General features: G+C 37.8%; 1 protein-coding gene across 1 annotated transcript in view; it reads right to left on the reverse strand.

Annotated features, from left to right (window-relative positions):
- The window catches only part of SLC2A13 (solute carrier family 2 member 13), a 150,399-nt gene that overhangs the window by 82,098 nt on the left and 46,460 nt on the right, over window positions 1-21,841 (reverse strand). The window contains exon 4 of the mRNA XM_032105536.1: window positions 500-608. Within this exon, the coding sequence (XP_031961427.1) occupies window positions 500-608 (109 nt within the window). The remainder of the gene's footprint in view (window positions 1-499; window positions 609-21,841) is intronic.

A 21,841-nucleotide genomic window follows, 5' to 3' on the forward strand; every position in this document is an offset into this window, starting at 1 on the left:
TTGTCAGAAAACCCAATACATCATTCTTCACTTCCACATTTACTGAGTCTTCATACACATAACAAAACCATGTAAAAGCAGGAAATGTTTCTTCCTCAGCATCCTTTAGCACTTCACAGTAATGTTCCACCTCATTAACATGGTTAGTCTAACCCTCATCTTATTGTGATCTATTTGCACACAAATTCAAACCATAAATGTGCTCTCTTGTCCAGACATACACAGCTTTGACCATAAACCCTAACACAATAATGCATCTCGCAGAATACAGTTTGCATTCTCATGTCTATATAAATGTTTACCCCTATACTAACATCTTCTTGTATCAATTTTCTGTGATGCCAAATGTGTCAACATCTGGATTTCAAACCAGCATTCCAGCTCTCAAACTCAATTTTTCACCCTTCAGACTTTGTCCAGAAGACCATCTATAACTGCTAATGGTCTAATTGATTTTTTTCTAACACTTTATAAAAAGAAGCAATTGGGAAATACATACATGACGGTGTTAATCCCTGACAGTTGTTGAAACATTTGCAGACCACAACCCACAATTAAGGCTCTTCGAGTTGGAGGGTATGTTAGCATTCTGCAGATCACAGGTCCAGCTTAAAAAAAAAACAAGACAACAACAAAAGAATACATAATAGTTCTTAAGTGATCGCTATCAAGACAATGTTGCCAGGCATAGCAGACTTTGCACCTTAGTTTCAAACAAACTTGGATAATTTCAATCATTTTGGAACAATTTGGTCATTTCAGTTCTGCTTTTCTGCACTGTACTACAAAGAGGATTTTCAGGAAGCCCAAGCAAAAAAATGAAACCATTTTTCTACAGTATCTACTACTGGTGTCAAACATACAGCTCTCCTTATATCATACTAACAGATTGCACATCAGCTGCAACTGAATGTACTCAAAAGTTACCACAAAATATCACTGTTGTTTCCTTTCTAAAAGCTTCCATTGTTATTGGGAGGTTATTTCAGAAATGCTACTACTCACTGCTCAGATCTGGATATTGGAGATAAAGTTTTCTCCTTAGTCTCCAAAAGACCTGATTTCCACAAATCAGTTGCAAGTGAGGGTACTTTGAAGGTACAGGATAGATCTACTCTGCACAGCTCTAAGACCAGCAGAGGGAGCAGAAATTAATTACATTTATTCCATACCTTTGGTAGCAATGGCATGAGGCTGCATTTAAGATGCAGAACACAGTTTATCAATGAAGAAAAAAAACACACGAAAATTTCTGGCTAACAGAGAAAGTTTTATTCTCTAAGACTTTCAAAGTATCCTCTTAAAAAAAAAAAAAGGAATACAGAAAGCTATGGGATAATAGGCAAAAATTCAAAATCCATAACTCCAGTATTTACTTGAACTTGTCTCTGCCCAGAGTAGTGCTTTTAGCTCTTCTTCACCAGTATACTCTGGTGAAAAATTCTGTGCTTTATACATATTGTCACATCTAGTATATTCACTCAGAACATCTAATCACAATACGAATAAGCCAAAACAGTTGCCATCAAAGGAAAAAGAAAAAGAGAGAGGTAAAGAGGGTCTACACTTTTGTATTTTCAAAGTCTTTCCTGAACATAGAGAAAATATTTTAAGTACTGATTCAGTAAAAAAGCCTATATGAGTCTGTTAGAAAAGCAATTCACATGCAGAATTTCAGCTTCAGAAAGCTGGCAAGCTATGAAGAGTTTCAAGAGTTGGACTCAAAAAGGGGGTTTACATAACATTCTCTTCATTGAAAGATAATCAGACCTGCCTAAGAAAAACCTATTTTCATTTAAAATTACGGTATTTCTAATTCATATCTCAATTGTATCATCATTTAACTTCATTTCTTTAATACTAATAGCAGAATACAGCCTGACAAATTTTCTAGCTGGTTTCCAAGTAACTCTAACATTCCGACAGTACACAGTCCCACATGTCCTGCCACTTAGCTACATCATTACCTCGAAAAGTCTCCAACGAAAATCAAGTGACAGAAAAAGTCAATCTATAGATCTCGTAAGATAGTCTCAGGCAAGACACATGCCATCATTGGGCTGACAAGGGTTCCATACTCAAAGTCAGTGGAAAAACAACAAAGCCAGCACTTGCTGCTAGCTAGGAGGAGTCCAGAGTTCAAATTTCACAAATAAAAAAGTTTTACTAATAAATGTACCCACAAAGTTTAACTCTCAAACAACAGCCCTAAGGTTCTCAGACTCTGCGCCACACCTGAGCATGGAGGCTTTGGACTTAAAAACCTTATCTGGCAACTGATTCTGCAGCATCTGCTGTAAAGCCAGGCTGCTGAACAGCTATGAGAGATCTTCTATTCTTCATAAATTTTGTATAAGGTCCTTAACTGAGTTCAAAATCTCTGTATCTTCAAGGGACATTTTAGACAACCTACATCTTGAAGTCCACTATCAATGATCCTGCTCATTGAATAAGCTGGAACTCTACAGCAGGGACTGTTAGGAAAGGAGGCAGAAATGTCCTAAGGAACTGATGCAAGGTTTTTAATAATTCCTGATCCACTCAGCTATTTGATAGAAGTTTATAAAACTTTATTCACAATATGGCATTGTACAAAACAATTGGGAATAAGGCACTAAATGAATAGTGAGAAATTAAAGCAGCTGTTCTCAGACAATGGTTTGCAACTCAGAAGGAGTCGCGACATCTCAACAAAACTCCATCACACAAATCAGTTTGTGCATCTGAAGCGCAGCCATGCAGAAATTTTAAAACTACATAGTGAAATTTAGACCTTTATGTCAGAAATTTACACTTTAGACCTTTAGAACATTCAGTGAGCTAAATTCAGTAAGTACTTGGAGTTTTTCAGATTTCTGATTAATTGTATCAGAAAAATTATGCTAAAAATTATCATACTCATTCAAGTCAGTGTTTAAAAAGTTTCACTCCAAATATGCACCATGGCAACCACCACATATCAATAGGCATACACAAAATTAAAGGATTTTCTTTCATAAAATTCACAGCCTTCAGGTTTACAAACCAATAAACAGAATGAAAGAAATAAAGAAACTGCTAATCTCTATATTAAAGGAGCTTACAAACTCAACTAAAAAGCCCAAAGGACTTTGACTGTGAGCTGACTGGTTTTAAAACAGGAAATGAGTGTGAAACTTTTTATTAAAACTATCTAGCTCTGAAACTAGCTATACTATATTTGCATTTTCTTATCAGCAATCCTTCAATCCATATTGTTGAGTTAATACGTTAACATGTTCTTAAAAATAAACAACTCTAGCCAAAATATGGATTTTAAGAACAGAAAATGAGTTTAAAGTAAAAAATGAAAACCAAAACAAGTTTTCAGAATTAAATACATTTTTCTTCTGAAAATAAATCTGAAAAATAAAATGGTACTTCAGTAGTTTCTGATAACCCTTAAATATGCTGTTAGTTATGACAATAGATGAACAATAAAACCATTACACCTTTAAAAAATGGAACAACTTAATTGCTCATAGAACTAGACGGAAACATAATTTAAACATACATCACAGAAAAAAAAGTATTTTGCAATTTTTACAAAGGACAAAAAAGGTATTTATCACCAAAATGACAATTTTTTTTAGTGATACTTCTGCCTTAATTTTTGTTGTTTTCTTCTTATCTAAGAGATTTAGACATATTCCTGCATCAGAATCACTTCATTTGAACTTGAAAAAACACCAATATGTTTGTTTTCCTTCTTCTAATCTATGAAAAAAAATTAAGTCAGAACTATGAGACCTCCTAATGTCTTGATGAATTTAATGATAATAGATCTGGTTGGACTTTTTGTGCTGTTGTTTCTGATAATTACTTTAACTGAAGTAAATTTCTTTAACACAATGTTTACAAGGGTTCAAAACATGCTACGGTAAAGGACAGCTGGAGCTTGCTCTATGCAAAATGACAACACAAGATAAAGAGCAATGGAAAAACAAGGATACTGCTGAAGGTGACATTACTTGAAGTGGTGATACACAAAGTGGATTGCTGTGATCCAAGTAGATATTTTGTAGCTTAATCTAAACTGTCTACCAAAATAGACATTCACCCTTATAAGCAAAAAGCAAAAATAGAATTTGGAAGTTTGGCTTCACATCCAAAAAAAAACTTATTAGGTTACACTGTGCTAAACAGGGGAGGAGAAGCTGTTCTTGTAAAAACATTACTTCTGAAAGTGAAACAGTTCTCCAAACATTACATTTTATGACTGGTTATCTGAAACTTTTAATGCCAGCTTCCTATATTTTAGCAGTTATCCTTGTTATTAGGCATAACCCACAAGTTAGGCTCAGAAATTATTAATCACCTGATAAGGCATTTTGATTTTCATCTGTATGAGCAAAAGGGATTGTATGGCAATCATAGGAGCTTGGGTATGATCCACAACCAACTAAAAAATGAGCTAATTTTCAAAGGCAACATAACAAAACCCCTAGCTCTAAAAGGAGTATATAATGGAAGCTAAAAAGCAGAAAAATGGGTATTAATGAAGTCTTAATACCTCCTTCCAAAAATAAACTGCATTTCCTTCCAGGGAAATGAAAATTTTGTAGGATAGACATAAAGCCAACCTAAAAATCCCACAGCAAATGAAGGCAGACATCTGGTGCTTGGAAAATTTGTGATTCCCCATCTCTCAAATTATTAGTAGAATAACTGGACAAATTTCACAGCCAGGAAACTATGGTTAGAGACTGGGCTCTGCCAAAGTCATTTGCAGGTTCAAACATTCTCTTGCCAGCTAATCTAGGTAACAGCTTGTAGCAACAGCTTAAAACCATATAGGGCTCCTGCCAGCAATTTGTGCTCTTGCGTAGAGGATTGTTTCCAAAAAGGCAGGTTTAGCCAAGCAACAGGACAGTCACTTATCAGTTTAGCATCAATTAAGCTCAAGATTCAGATTAGTTTTCTGGATCTTTCTTGTTCTAATGCCCTCTCTTCCACTCAGATAAATCTTCAAGGAACTGGTCTTCAGCAGGGGCCAAAAAAAGAAAGTTTGGGCTGGTGATCTCAGTAACAGAGGACACCCATGGGAATCATTTCTGTTTTTCCTTTCCTTACAAAATGACAGCTTCTAGTACAGCTTTCTCTGCATCACCTGCAGAACTTTTCCTGAAGAATCTTCCTTCACCTAGGACTCTTCCCCTAAAGCACTACTATTTCCTGTGTATGAATAATGTACTAAAACAAGCATCCTTTTCCTCCCCTTGCCTATTATATGATTATTTTCTTAAAGTATCAACTTCATTCATTTTTCCTTTCTGTAAAATTTAACAAATCAAATGAAAATAGAATCAGCTTTAAGATCAAAACTGCATTAATTATCCTGTGAAGATACGAAACAATTTTACTTAAGTACCATGCTCTTCGTCACCATCTTATAATGTTTCCAGTAACACTGGAAGAACTACTCCCAGCACTAGAAGAAACTTCCCACCTCATATAGTTTCTTAACCCTTTGAGAAAGCTTGAGATTTTTTTCCTTTTTTTTTTTTACAGCACAGATCCCCATCACCCAAGAAGGAAAAAAGACTGTCAGCTTGCCTAACAGCTGAGTCTTAGCATTTTTCAGCTTTCTACAGCAAAAACATCAAATGGTATGCATACAGACTGGAGGAAGTATTCATTGGGAACAGCCCTGCCAAGAAGGACTCTGGGATTCTCCTGGATGAAAAGCTGGATGTGACCTGGCAATATGTGCACACAGCCCAGAAAGTCAAAGGTGTCCCAGGCTGCATCCAAAGTAGCGTGGGCAGCAGGGAGAAGGAGGGGATTCTGCCTTTCCACTCTACCCTCATGAGACCCCACCCGAAGTGTTGTATCCAGCTCTGGGGTCCCCAGCACAAGACAAATACTGAAGCACAGCAGGTCCAAAGGAGCAGGATGGCACTAAGATGATCAGAGCTGGAGCACCTCTCCTGCAGACAGGCAAAGAGAGATGGGGTTGTTCAGCCTAGAGAAGAGACAACTCTGGGGAGATGTTATTGCAATCTTTCAGTATCTAAAAGCTTATAAAAAAAGAGGGAGAGGGATTTTTTGCATGAGCACATAGCGATAGGACTAGGAGGAATGGTTTTAAACTACAAGGGGAGACATTTAGATTAGATACTAGGAAGAAATATTTTACTGTGAGGGTGGTCAGACACTGGAATGGGGTGACCAGAGAAGGTGTGGATGCCTGATCCCTGGAAATGTGCAAGGCCAGGTTGGATGGGGCTTTGAGCAACCTGGTCTAGTGAAGATTCCCTGCCAGTGGCAGAGGGGTTGGAACTAAATGATCTTTAAAGCTCCTTCCAACTCAAACCATTCTATGATTCTATTCTAACCAGACAGCCTGCTCTAAAAGCAAATAAAAGCTAATTAGACATAACCACTTAGATTCTAGAGAATTAAGTAGTGCAAGGAGGTTTTCCATGCCTAGATGAACTGGAAGGGGGTTTTTATTTGCTCGGGAAACCTGGGTTTCAAATAAATGGTCTCTCCAAAAAATCTTTTTAATCCACACATTGTGAAAAGAAATCCTAGTAAGATTTTTTTTTGTTTTGACACCAAGTTGAGTTGGTCTTTGGGAGTTCTGAAAACAAAGACATTTTCTTTTATCTGTAAAAGGAAAAAAATTTTCTTTGATACCACATTCTTTGATATAAAGCTTTGGTGATGGAAAATCTGTATGACTGAGAACTTGCACAAAGGCAGCAGCAGTTAATAACACCTCTGAATAGGACAAGAAGCAGCAGCAAGTAAGGAAGCAAAAAAAAAGAAGTGCATTTTGGCTCTGTATGACTTGTTCTCTACAGAAAACAGAATCTGCTGTAATGAAGTCCTTTAAAACCAGAGAAACCACAACAAAACAGACAACAAAGAGTGGCCATTTACATGATGCCAGAGAGAGTTAAGTAGCCACAATGACCAACTAGAATCTGCACTGGGGAAAAGGGACCCCACAGTAATACCTTCAGACCTGTGGAGTCGGAATGAGCGAGGGGGAGGTTTCCCTGTTTCATTGACATGAAAACTGGGCTGGGGACAGAGAAAATCACAAAGAAATTGTGATTTCTTTCTAGCTGTAGAAAGTACCTTAGAAATAATGCAACAGGTACTAGGGCAGACTTGTGCATACCTGAAGCCTACAAATCAGTATTTTTTTCCAGGGCCTGCTCCAGAACTGCCTTACATAGGAAACAGTTACGTGACCCTCACTTAAAGCTGCAGAAAGCAGAGGAGGAAAGATAAGATGATGTAGGAGCATTACGCAGGCACAACCAAAATAAGCCAAGTGTTGCAACAGGCTGAAGAGCTTTCCACCCCTCTCTCTCATCAAGTAGTGAAGTGCAGGGCAGAACATTTAGCAATCTGGAATTAGAAGGCTTTTTTCTTTCATTTTAAGTTGAGGAAAGGGACTTAATGGAAAACAGCAGTCAAGGCAGTTTCAGGAGTGCTATTTTTTGAGGGTGTGTGTTGCTGCTGCTGTTCTTTTTCAATTAAAAGAGCACTAAAAAACCTGATGACTCAAGAGTTCCCTCCCAGTCGGTAGTCTACTCTCAAGCTGATCTTCCCAGCTGTTACTGTATTAACACCTATATAGATATTGTACTTTATTTTCTGGACAACACACTTCAAGCCTTACATTTTTTGCAATTTGTTTCTGCCAAAAATCTTGGTTTAGTGATATAATTTTACTCCCTCTCTCCCTTGTTTCAAAATGAAACATCTTTATTTCTGCCCTAAGCCAGTAGTTTAACAGTAAAAACATATTCCTCTTCTTGCCCTTCAAAAGAATGAGACACAGGAACCTATTCCCACGAGGGAAGGGGAAAAAAGGAAAATTTAATAGAACTGAAAAAGGAACTTGGAGGTCAATGAAAGTCTCCATGGAAATTTATGAATACAATCAGTTGTCCACTCATTTTTTGCTTTATTAATAGCACATTTAGCTTAGAACATCTCCTTAAAAATGTTTAAAAAACCCAATTTATCTAGGGGCCTAAAAAATTCCTCTCACATTTTAAAAATCAGATGCCATTAGCATAAGAGCTTCATTAAAAATAAAAGGAAAAAGTTAAAATAGAGATGAAGTCCACATTTAAACAGACTATAAAAACCTGCTTTGACATCAATATAATTTTAGCACAGCTCGGCTGGATTCCAAAATCCAGAGAGAAGAAAAATCAAAAGGTCACTATAGGTTAAAGTGCTTTAACTTTGGCTTCCTAAGAACAGGACAGCACCATCAATGGATATATAGTTGACAGCCCAGCAAAACAGTGTGTAGCTAAAAATAGTACGTCTTAAGAAACTGCTTCAACTTTCTTATTTTAAGGGAAGCATTTGAACATGAGCACAAAGTTGAGTTTCACTGAAGACAGAAGGACAGATACACACCTAAATATTTCACCAAACTGCAGCCTAAGTCACACCTTATCTCAAGCTACTAGTTAATTCACTACGTTTCAGTATTAACCATCTTTTATCAGAAACACAAAGAGCTCTAAGGCAACCATTATCACTCAGTATGTTTTTCAAAAGAGAAGGCCAACCACATCCTGGTAGGAGGAGCAGGAGCACTGTCAGCAGGTCAGGGAACTATTTCTTCCTCCCTACCCAGCAGCTGCAAGCCCCACAGCAGGAGCAGCACATCACAGCGCCGCCTGAGCCTGGAACGGAACCACCAAGGTGGATGGGCTGGAGCACGCGACATACAAGCAGGTGCTGAATCAACTGGGATTGTTCCACTTCAAAAGAGAAGGTAAAGGGGAAAGACTCTGCTGCCTACAGATACCTAGCGGAGGGGCAAGGAGAAAACAGACCCAGGCTCCTCAGAGGTGTGCAAGGGTAGGACAAAAGGCAACAGGTAAGCTGGGATGCAGAAAATTTGGACTAGGTGTGAAGTCTGTTTATTTTGTACCATGGAAATGAACAAATACAGAAAGAGAGACAGGTCACAGTCAAAAACTTCACTGATAAAGTTCTGCACAACCTGCTCTAATTTATTCTGTTTTGACTAGAGATTGGATTAGAGAACCTTCAGCGGTCATCCACAAGATTCTTACATGAAACATACAGCATTCTTAAGATCTGTGATGGTACTAGTTATTACAACCAGTACTAACGAAAAAGCCAGTTTGGCACTTTCCATGGTTATCTTAAACAACAGTGACTGAAAAGCATCCTTACATACAAATCCTGTAAAACTCAGCCATCTCCATACTGCCAAGAGCTGATGTACTCCTTTTTGCAATTTCAGTACTAGGCTTCATTAATCAAGAACCTGTCAGTCATACTTGACTGACAGCTTTTACTCTGAATTTATAAGCTCTGCAGAAGATACAGATCAATATTGAAAACAGAAAGTGTAGAATACTAAACTGACGACTTCCATGACTGGTATGAAATACGACAAAGAAATAAAGGAGAGCTTATTTCATCTTTTCAATATATAAAAGGGGCTTATGAGATAGATGGGGAGAGACACTGTACCAGTGCCTGCAGTGAAAGGACAAGAGGTAATGGTTTTAAACTAAAAGAGGGTAAATTCTATTGGATATAAGAAATAAATTGTTTACTATTAGGGTGGTGAGGCACCGGAACAGGCTGCCCAGAAAAGCTGTGGATAATCCATCCCTGGAAGTTTTCAAGGACAGGTTGGATGTGGGGTTGAACAATCTGGTCTAGTGGAAGGTGTCCTTGCCTATGGCAGGGGTTTGGAACTTGACCATCTCTAAAGGTCCCTTTCAACCCAAACCATTCTATGATTGTTAAGTGCTGTACAGAGGAAGTTCTGGTCCCCTTTCTCACCCTCATCTCAAAAGGAGGAATACGGTAGAAATAGAGAAAGATCATTAATAAACACTCCATAACAGACAGTTCGAGGTCTCTCGTGTACTAAGGAATAAATCTGCAAGCAATCTTCATGTAAGGCAAACTCTCACATGAAGTGGAAAGCTTTTTCACCATTTTCAGCATAATGAAGACAGAATGGCATTGCATAAATGCCATGTTTATTAGAAGTTTCCTTACAAGTCTAAAATATTTTAAAAGGCACTTCTTTAAAGAGCTGCTGGAAGTCCAGCAGAGTGTAAGATAATGCTCAATCTATTTCCCCAATTAAGTATGCACTACAAGGTAGACGCATGCAGGGCAAAGGCCTTTTCATTGCTTCTCTGCAGCGTCACAGACCTAGCAGATAGAAAGGAAGATCATAAAGACTGTATTATATTATTTAGAGATTTGAAACCTATTTTTCAAGAAGATACAGGAATTCTGAGACATTTCCTCATAACTTCAGTGAAGCAGATTTTTATGCTGCTTTTAAACCCTTTTCGAGTTAAGCATTATCTAAAAGAAATTAAGACTACCTGAAGTCAAACATGGTGCAGACAAACTTCAAACAACGCTTTTCAACATCCCAGTTTAGGAAGCAGTATGACCCTGTGCATCTCAGCAAGTAAGGCAGTGCAGTAGCAGGGATCACCAGGTCAAAGTTGTTTGAAGCTGAGGCCCCTAGAGGTCCATGACGTATCATTTGTAGGTCTTATGCCTAACTAGATTTAGCCCAGTCCCCTAAGCAGAACATTGCCACACATGGACTATTAGAAGCTGCCCTGAGGCTCCATCATTGATTTAAACCTTCACATCTCCAAAAGAGTCCAAGCACATTGAATGAATCCCTGGAGCACACAGACCTGTGGTTTAACATCCCCCAAAGGAAGTTACTCCATGGGCACTGACAGCACTTTTTGATCTGATCAAAAAGTACGTGGGGATGACAATAGGAGATGAGAACAGACCCACTGCAGAGCTATGCTGCTGCTCACAGCCAAAATGCTAATGCAGATGCAGTCAATGAATCTTCTACTGACAGCAGCTGGAATGATTCTGTACAAACCACACTAGGAAAAAAGCAATTATAATCTGCTCATATGAACTATTACATTTTAATTAAAACTAATTTAGAAGAAATATAGGACAAAATTAATTCAGTATTTTGTAACATTAGCACGCTGTATTCAATTGTGCAGCAGCTCCCTGGAGGTCTGAGTTTTATTTTTTTTTCCTGTCATTTTTTAGTTTCCTCCTCATTACTAGTTTTACATATTTAGGGTAAAACCTGAGAGCCACTTCATGTCCTCCACCGTTACTGCTGATAGCTTTTGACAAGAAACAGAAGAATATGTTTTTTCTGCAGAATAATCTTTTTTCACAAAAGAATTGCAAGGCCCTATACATCTTTTCAAACAAGCCTAGTTAATACTGATAGAAAACATGGGGGTTGGGGGAGCACCAGCAGAAAAATAAAGGCAAGTTCTGAGAGCTGGTTATGTTCTATGCCCTCTTCTTTCATCCCTGACTTTCAGGGACAACCAACATCCAACTAGGGAAAAATAGTTTATAATTTTAGTATAGGTCCCTCAGAAGAGGTGTGGCAAGGTTGAATAGATTGGCTTTTACTTTTTAAAATCAGTTTAAGTAAGTGTTTACCATGTTGCTACTGAAAGCTTTTGGAAACCAAAAGTGTGTTTTCAATTGAAAGAAAAAATCCTTTCCAATGGGACACATTTAGGTACACATTACTGTTACAAAGCCAACAGCAATGTGAACACTGAAGAGATTAGCATATCAGTGTTACTTCAGTGTGTCTTGATAGTCCCAGCTCCAGGGAAGACCGCTATTTTAGTTCATTTAAATGTAATAGTTTAAGATACAAGCCTTCACATCAAATACAAATTATTCTACTTTCTCCTTCTCAGTGACAACACCAGATTTTCTTCTGTCAGACCTGCATACACCTTCTGACTAAATGTAAGTCTCAAGGCAGGCATCCCATCCTCGCTGTCCCCTGCAGCATCCCAGCTTCATTCCAGTTCACCTCCCCCTTCCCAGCTGCACCCTGCAGACCACTGGCCATTTCACAGCAGCTTATGAGGCCTCAGTTCCCGTGTGTCTCATGCTTCCCTCACCAGGCAGTGTTTAGAAACACCACAGGAAAAGAGATTCTCTATTGGCTTTAGATAATGATAACCTCAACTGACAACTGACTGAAGATGGCATTCTTGTAAGTTTTTCCATTTTGCAAACCATCCTTTGCAGAATCAAGAAAATCCCACAAAACTTCTAAAGTAGCTGAGCAAGAGCCAGGACTGAATTGGGACAAAACAAAGCAGAAACTTGTGCTTTCAACAGGTATTTTTGAAGAAAATTATTTGCTGCTGTCACATGAGAGGGATTATGAGAAAGTTGTTTATTTGTGCCACAAAAATAAAACTGATTCTCCCACATTGACTCAAAGTGTATTGGAGCATTTACAGCTGCTGCTTCCAGGTGGACTGCAGACCTTTGAAGATGACATGCTGGTTCTTTCACTTCTAGACCAGATGTGGTAGCATCCAGCAGCAGACTGGGTCACTCTGTGTATTGAGGGCAGCAGCTGGCAGACAAGGTTATGCAGGTGACAGTGAAACCTGTGTGACTGAATGGAGCATTTTACAAAAACACAACACACAAAATTCTACATGTTTAAAGTAACATGTGAAAATGGAAGCGGTCCAATATCACTTATGATTAAAGAGAAGCACACACGTTTCCCATGAAAAATACTGAGGTTAGGCTATGACCACTCACAATGGACAATGGGAGACACAGGAAAGATGTGGGATCCAGCAACATTTCTATCAGCAAGAAACACCTAAAATTCATAGGAACAACAACAGCCTCTACAAAAGAATCTGGGGAGGCAGCAGCTTGTGGGAGGAGAGTGATCCAGAGGCATAATCCCACACACACACCAGCAAAGGGTATCAGCACATGTTGCCCTTACTGGAAAAGGACACAGAAGGGTAGATCTGGCTCCAGCACCTGGAAGCTTTGCAGCTGAGTCAGGCAACTGCTCTTTCCTCTGTGCTTTCTACAGATGGCCTGCAGTGACAGTGCCATCCTATGCCGCTGCCAAGCCAAGTGTTTACCTCAAAACCACCCAACAACCCTCTGCCATACGCCTCACTCACATGTGCTCAAATCTTCCACGTGTATCCATCACAGATACCACAGGATTTTATGGATGAAGTGCAGGCCTCTAAAGATGGGATACATTATGCTATTTATTATAAGAGAGTCTGAGTATTTTTTTTACACTGATTCTTCCAGATAATTCACTCTGTAAACTAACCGGTGAGCATACAGCTAGAAGAAATTGAAGTAATGTCATCTCCCTGTACAACAATAAAAGAATTCAGATTTTGAACAAGTGACCTTCCTCAGTGAAGGACAGGAACTCGATTCTGTGATTGAAAGAGCAGTATTTCACTTCACCATTCATGTCTGATAGATGTTATTGCAATGACATTGATTTAAAATGGGAGGCTTTTCTATTCTCAGTGGACAAAGACAATCATCACAAATGTCACCTACATGACATGCTTCTTCCCAGGCCTCAGGTAGAGAGAAGCTCTCAAAAGTGGCCGATAAGACATTAACAACAGCAAAAACATATAATTCTGTCTAGAAAAGAGTCATCAACACTTGAGTAGTCATTTCAGACTGCCAGTATACCCTTGCATTTGTACAAGGTGACACTGAACCATCCTAACTCTTCAGCCAAGGAAGATCTTCTAACACATACTGCTATAGGAGAACAATCCCCTGACTCAGCATTTGTTACCCAATTTCAACATGTAAACCAGCTCTCTTAGCACCCTTCCTAACACTACACTCTCTACTCACAGTAAACTCCTCCAAAAGTCCAGGTATTTGCTTTATAATCTCAAAGTTCATCAATGACACTAAGTCCCTGTGACATTACACAACAAGGACCAACTGCAAAGATTGTATAGATTACAAATTTTCTACAAATGCACTGTACAGCTTTAAACAAGAAAAGTCTTTACACTAAAAACAAAATAAGTTACTCCAGTCTCAATCACTGTGATACAGATCTAACATCTGCATCTCCAACATCTTCCTTTATTTTACAAGGATGGGAAGAAATACTTAAAGTAATAAAGACATTAATCTGTCACTGAAACAGTGAATTTTGACTGTTCACATTTGGTATATGCTGGAAGGTAAGTCTCAAAGACATGCAGACAATAAAGAGCAGAAAATCGAAACGAATCACAGCATGACAATACATTGTCAGTTAATAAGAGGAGCACAAATGTTTATTTCTTTTTTGCTTGCTCTTGCTTTCTCAAAGAGCACCACTGTGATAACAGTGGTTTGGCACCAAAGAAAAAAGTAAATTACATAAATGCAAGACTTTTCAGAATGAACTATACAAATAATTCAGTTACTTCTTGAAGTGCACTTCATATTTTATATATATAAGAGGGGGAAAAATCCATATACTGTATTTTAAAAGCATTTTCCTTGTGGACATATTAAGTTTCAAGAATTGAAGAAAAGTAAATTTTACCTTTAAATGTATACAAGTATGTACTCAGAATTAACATTTCAGCCATCCCTCCTAGGTATACCAAAGAAGAGCATCTGATGGTCTTGCTTGCCCCAGAAGTAATAAATCTTTCTGGACATGGATAGACCAAAAAAGGTTTGAACAGAATTAAATAACTTAACTCATTAAATAACTTAACCTTGTGAGAGGGAAAGAAAAACAGTGCCATTAAAACTATACTTTTAACATGTGAGAAAGCACTTCCCTTCTCCCTGCTCTTTTTCAGAGCCTGGTTATTCATACTTAGTGATTACTGAGAGTCTCAGAGTTACTTGGGAAACTTCAGATGTGGCTTCTAGCTTCTACAAGCCCAAATTTTTTCTTCCATTATGACAACACACTGTCATAGCATGTGCAAAGTGCCCAGACTGATCCTTTGGGAAGTACATTAACTCAGGGTAGGACATTGTTGAGATGCACCCCCACATCACTCATGCACAAACTGTGCACTCCACTAAATGGAAACTGTTTTACTGAAAATGTTACCCAATGGCACAATGCCATCACAGTAAGCATCAAATAACCAGCACAGAGGTGATCACTACCTCCTGCTAACATGGGGCAAAGTTTAGGACGTTGTTCCCAATGACTAATGCACAAGACTCTGTACCCTTCTGGATGAGACGTCCCTAGTAAACAAGCTATAGAAGAAAAGAAAATTCATCTAAGGTAGGCTGACATGACAGATACAGACCAAAAGTAAGCGTAGGCAAATTTGGAGTTCTGATTTCCCTAAGGTACAGCCAAACCTGCAGTTGTGAGAAGCAAGTCTCAGTTCAATTTTTCCTAAGCGTGCCTTGCAGATACCAATTCATTAGTCATTGTTACTGAAACAGTAGAAGAAACAAGCAATACCTATCCTGACAAGGTATCACAAGAATTAGAGAAATCAAAAGCCAATGGCAGATCTCAAGAAGTAATAAAAACAGGTTAAAGCAATGAAGAAAATATGAACCAACTAAAAGTGATAGGGCAAAGAGCATTCCCTAGAGCTCATCATTCAGTAGGCCTGTACTTCAAACACACATCAGGGATTAATTTGTGACTCCCCGTTTTGACTAGAAAGCCTTTAATACAAATTACGTTTCACCTCAGAACCAGTCAAGATGTAATGCAAGTGATTGTCTGCATCTGTCTTTGGGGATGCATTGACCTCCTTACCTCTCTAATGCAATTTTTGGCAACTGCTTCTTAAGTTTTTTTTCTTTGTGTTGTTTAGTACTAATTTTTAAAAAGACTGTAAGAGTGTTACTGCGTCTGTGCATGGCAGCTCAGCTGACACAAAGAGAGCACAGGACCAGGCCCCACTGATGGTGCTGGGTTTCTAAAACACTTGAGAAAAGCATTACAGCACCCTAAGCTTGTGAAAGAGCACACGTCAAGCACCAGCTACATATGCAACAGTAAAGCCAACTGAGGCAGATGTCTGAGACAGCCTCTGTCCCATGCCATCTGTTTGTTTCAGACTTGTGTGAGACCTACAGACCACAGAGTAATCCCCCCCATAGGCATCTAAGATCCAACCACAACACTGAGACAATCTGTTACCGTTTCACCTGCACAGAGATTACCCAAACTAGCCTCCCAACAAGGATGTACAAGAGAATGCCACCCAAATGAATTGGGACTCTATTCAAGAACCATGGAATAACAGCCTGAACACAGCTTAGTTTAGCAGCACCCACTTGGGTACATTCGACAGAAGTGTCAGTATGAAGCCAGCTCTGTCAACAACCACGCTTGGAGCTTCTGAAGAGCTTCCACCCACGGCTGGCACACACCCACTGCTCTCCCCTCACAGTGCACACAGTATGCTCATGTACTTCAGCTTAAAAGTTTGAGGATGGTCTAGTATTGCCAGGGGTATTTGTGGGAATCCCATCACAAGCTTCAGGCAACAGTTAGAAACTTCCTTTGGTGCCAGGCACTTGTTTGTTCCCTCTCTGTAAAGTGGGATTAGTAGAACATCACTGCATTAAGGATTTTGAAAATGCAGTCATTCAGAAATCAAGAGATGCATAATTTTTATATAGTGGCATTTCCTAATCATATTGCAAAACAACAAATGCTTTTTCTGAAACAGACTGAAGAACCTTGTTAAGAGGAGACAAATCTTACAAAAAAAAAATCTGTTCAAAAAACCCAGATGAGTTGCTGTAAACTTTTGGAAAACTTAGTTACTACCCTACAAAAATCCAACCAGAATAAATGTGTAAGAACACCTGAAAAGATAAAAAACCCTCAGATTAAAAAAAAAAGGTATAGAATGAAATGCTTTCATTCCATACTGGAGTTAATCTACAGTTAGTACTTAAACACTCATAATGTACTAAAAGTCTACATGTGACCAAAGAGTTTCATGGCTAATAAATCCAAAATCACCAGAAACTAGGATATATACACATCTCTTCTATGATATTTACTTAGGTAAAATATCATACATGCTCCAGTTGTACTCTTTCCTAGACACTTGCTGTTGACTCCTGCTGAATCAAGATACAGCTAATGGGACTACAGAAGCAAACACGTGGGCAGAATTACAGACAATTTAATGATTTTATTTCCCTAAAAATGTGAATGTTTCTCTTCACTTCTGCATGTCCTTCTCACATTTCTGCTGAATGCTCTTTTGATGCTACCAACACATGCATTTTGTTAATTAAAAAAAGCCAAATGTGCAACTATCTGCCTGCAGTCACTTGAGTCCCTACATCATCTGTAGCAAATGAGAAAAGAACAGTCATCTAGCAGCACATTCATTGCCAGTAGAAGATGCCATGTAACAGTGAACAGTAAATGGTGTAGGCACATTTCATAGGTGACACCTACAGTATGTGAACTATATCATGTCTCAGAAATGTGCTGAAGTCAGAGGACTTGATACCTTGAGTCTGTTCTCAATTCTACCAGAAATTGAATCACACCGCCTCAACTATTTATCCTGTAAAACAGCAAGCTGATCTTGATCTCTCACCAATAAAGCTGGGTAAGAACTACTACCTACAAGAACTATCCAGTACCTAGTGCAAGAGTTGCAAGAGGAACTGAAGCCTTTACTTCCAGCCCATTTTATATACCCCCTGTCCAAAACACTTCCAATGAAAGAAAATAGGAGAAAGTGGTTTGCTTGAGATACTAAGGAGTTTGGTTCCATGCTGTGCTTCCCAACAGTTCACCATCACAGTGCAATTTTTAAAGTTCAACAAGAAATGCTTTTTTTAAAAAGAGAAGAAAGGGCACAATCTTCCTGTTTTAAGACCCACTAGTAGCTCTCAGTTACAGGTTACTTTACCAAACAAAAAAAACTTTGCTGATGTATTATCACAGTAGTGGTTCAGTTACTGTAGTAACAGATGATTTTACACATTGTTACTAAGAAATATAACATAGAAAAATACACACAGCCCTTACAGGCCACACCAAACATTCTCTGCCCTGATTACACAGAAAAATGAATCACTGAAAAAAACCCACACAGACACTTCCTAAAGAAAAACAAAGAGTCTGTACTTCATGTAATTCAATCTTTTAAGTAAACCACTTGCAATTTTTTTCTCCCAATTGAACAAGTAAATTTAAAACCCTCCTGAACGAATTTAAATGTCAAATCCAAGTTTATTCTACAGGTAAAGTTTAGCTATAATGCACTACTACTACCACTAAATTCAGGCCCTAAAGGCACATTCTACTATAAAAAGAGTTTATATGTCATTCAAGGCTTATATTCTCAATGGAACTCAAGTTGTAGATAACACTTTTCCCTTTGCAGCTACTTCAACTATTATAAGCTGCTACAAAAAACTTGAAAAGAACTACTGTGCTTATCACCATGGCAACAAAATATTACAATTTTTTGTATATCATACAGGATTTACACAAAATTGGGGAATACGTACCTATTGTTATGTCTTACAATTAAAACTCATAAATTTTGTCTAACATAACAATAATGTCTCAATATCATTATTATAAAATATAAGTAAAAATTGGTTCTAATACTGATTTCAACACAAAACGATATTCAAGTTTGCAAAAACATTAAGAACATAGAGGGAAAGTTTTATCACCAAATAAAATTAATACATTTAAGAAGAACTGGAGGAGGAAAAGAAGACTTTTGAAATTATCCAAGTCATGATAAAAGAAATATGCTTTGAAACTGCTCAGCTAAAATTCAACACTTCTCTTCTGATTCATTTGGTTCCAAAATGTATCCAGGGAAAAAGTATATACAGGTTTTGCAGGTTAATTTTTCTGTACTGAAATTAGGGAAGAAAATAACATAAGTTTATCATCCAGGCAGAAGACTTCAAGCTTATTAAATCTACATTTAAAAAAAACCTCTCAGCTGGATTTGAAAACCAGTTTCAGCTGGTAAGAAAAAAAATTATAAAATCAAAACATATTAGAAGAACTTACTTTAAAATATTTTTGCGATGCAGCATCTCTTAACACACCTATTATAAATTGCAGTCTAGTAAAATGCATCTACATCGATCAAAGACCCATGAAGGTTTTTCAGCATTCTTGTCTTTAATGGATCTGCCCGCACCTGAACAGAGAATATCTTGGCCTCCATCAGCCACATTTGGGAGGAATTGTCAAAAACAGAGCTATACAGACCAGACAATATTTTGTATTTTGAGCCAGGCTCTCACAGCACAAAAGACCAGGCTGCAGACAGTAGGGAATGTTTCCTGGATCAGAACAGAATGCTAAACTGTACAATAATATCTCAAATTTGTAAAATACAAACAATTTGCCTCAAAACAACTAAATAACAAAAAAATAAACTCTATCTCCTCTGTAATACTGCTGGATTACACTACAGTTGCATTCAATGTAGAATAAATGAAGCTACATTTTAAAATATGTCTTTCTGTTTATTTCCAGGATTTACAACAAATACTGCGTGTCAACGTATCATGATGCAGCCTTGGAGCACATACGTTATTTCTAGGCTTACAAAATTTTCCATCAACCATAACTTGGTGCATTTATTCACAGAGTTATATAATATAAAACTGCCTGGTTTTCCCTGATAAAGTATTCAACACCAACAGCTTCTTTGGCTCCTGGCAGCTCAGATATCCAAAGCCCTTTCCTTAGGTCTTGATTCTTCCTGCTGAATGGGTAACTCAAACCCGTCACCCCAGTACCACAGGCAGCAATCAGGTGACACCAACCCTATGTCTTTTCAAGATTTATTCTATTTGAGTAGTTAACACCAATTATTTGAATTATCAAGGACAGCCACGTGAGCACCCACTGTGATGAAGGCAATCAGTGTGCACCTCATAGATAATACCAGAATCTCTGCAAATTTAAGTTGATATTTTCACACAAAATATTCTCAGGCTGTAACTTCAAGAAAATCTTGACTGTTGTTGCAAAAGACGACTTTATGAAATCTGACATTAATACCAACTGAAAGACCCAGTTTCAACCTCGGACTAGTACCATATGTTCCCATCCTGCTAAATGAATTTGAGTTCCTGCACAGTTCTGTCAGGGTATGGCAAAAAAAATCAAATTGTATGAGTGACCAAAAAGATACCATTTCTATTTTATGCATGCATGCGATGCTTAAATAACAAGAAATTTTGGCTGCAAAATATAATCTTTAATGTACGAATTAGGATATCCACACTCCCTTCTTAGAAAGACAAAATCCCACAGATATTGAATCTTGAGTCCTCTGAAGTCTAGCCTATGGATTTGGGGAAGATTTGGGGAAGAAGAAAAAAAGCAAAGAGCTTGAATGATACGACAGATAGGGCAGGATGATTAATTGGAGGCAACTCACTCATGAATAGGTGGTAATTGGGTATTCTATAATGGATCATTCTTCTAAGAATGTGCTTCAATGGATGGGAAGCTCTGAACGATCTAATCTAGAATGAAATGATGTCTCCATTGTTATCCTGAACTCTAATTAGAGTAGGATAAACACTTCTTATTCTGTTCTACCCTATTCATTTGCAACCTGTTAACCCCTACCCACCCCACCAACCTCCTGTTCTTTGGTAAATACTGCTCTAATTTTATCTTCTGATGAAAGACTCTCATGCATCTTATCTCTTGAGTACTACTAAAAATAATCATCACTTCACAAGCATTAAAAATTTGAAGTCTCAACAAATTATGAAAGATGCAAAGGAAATAAGTATCACCATTTAAATCTACTTAATAAAATCTACTTGATAAAAGATTTGCATATATGCAGATTATATATATATATATATCTTTGCTATGCACAGTGGAAAAAAGGAGAAATTAAAGGAGGGGGAAAATATATGTCAAAAAGAGCTTACAATTCAAAAACTTTAAAAATTAAGTATAGGGCAATATAGATGTATTTTTCTTAAATAAAAATCTTGGATTTTTTTGGATATGAAATGTACTATTCTGCAACTGCCACCTTTATTTTAGACTAGCAACAGTCAGAACCACCTACATTTTACATTTGCCTTTATTGCCATAGAAACGTATGTTTGCTTTATCTCAAAAGGAAGTCTTCTGGCTCAATCGCCTACTTTCTATATCATACACTAGAGAAGACATAATTTATTCATTTACGCATCCATACTTGCATACTTTTAACATGAGCTGCATCCATCTCAGCTACTATGAAAAATCCCATGTGGTTTGTGTCAGATAATTATAGAACATTTATATTAAAGTAAAAATAAATTACCTCAATCTACTCTACATAAATTCAAAAGGCTAGAATTACTTTAAAATTGTTTATGTTTTTAAATCAATCCAATTTCAAGTATACTTTTGCTGACTTTTACTTCAATAGTAATGCAATGTTTAGCGCAGTCATGCACCATTTTATGAAATAATTGTAATTAAACTTTTCCATTTCAATAAGAGATGGGGAACAGGTCAAAACGCATAGAAGAAAATGCTGGTTTTGTTCTCTTTAAAGCCACTGACAACAAGAATGCACACAAAAAATTTAAGACGTTTAGTGCTAATAAAAAACCAAATATAGTCATGCAGTTTTAGTACAAAAAGAAAGATCTAAACTACTTCTGCAAAGTACTAAAGTACTGTTCTACAAGGGAAAGAAGTTCCTTGAAGTCCTCACAGCCCCTAGCTCACATGGGTTTGGGCACACAGACACCCCACGACCAGCAGTGGGTTCCCACCAGCTCCTGCCCACCTCTGCAAACCCACCAACAGAACAAGGCTAGTATGTGTTACAGCAGAGATGATTGCTTTGTAACCCACTACAATAAAAGTAATGGGAAAACTCGTCATTTCACTAGGAAAGGCAGAAGAAACATGCAGCATGTTCAACTGAACATATTTAAGCTGTTACATGCAGGACAGCAACTTGAGCTCTCAGCAATTTCT

This window comes from Corvus moneduloides, chromosome 4, assembly GCF_009650955.1.
Source record: "Corvus moneduloides isolate bCorMon1 chromosome 4, bCorMon1.pri, whole genome shotgun sequence".
Taxonomy (NCBI): Eukaryota; Metazoa; Chordata; class Aves; order Passeriformes; family Corvidae; genus Corvus; species Corvus moneduloides.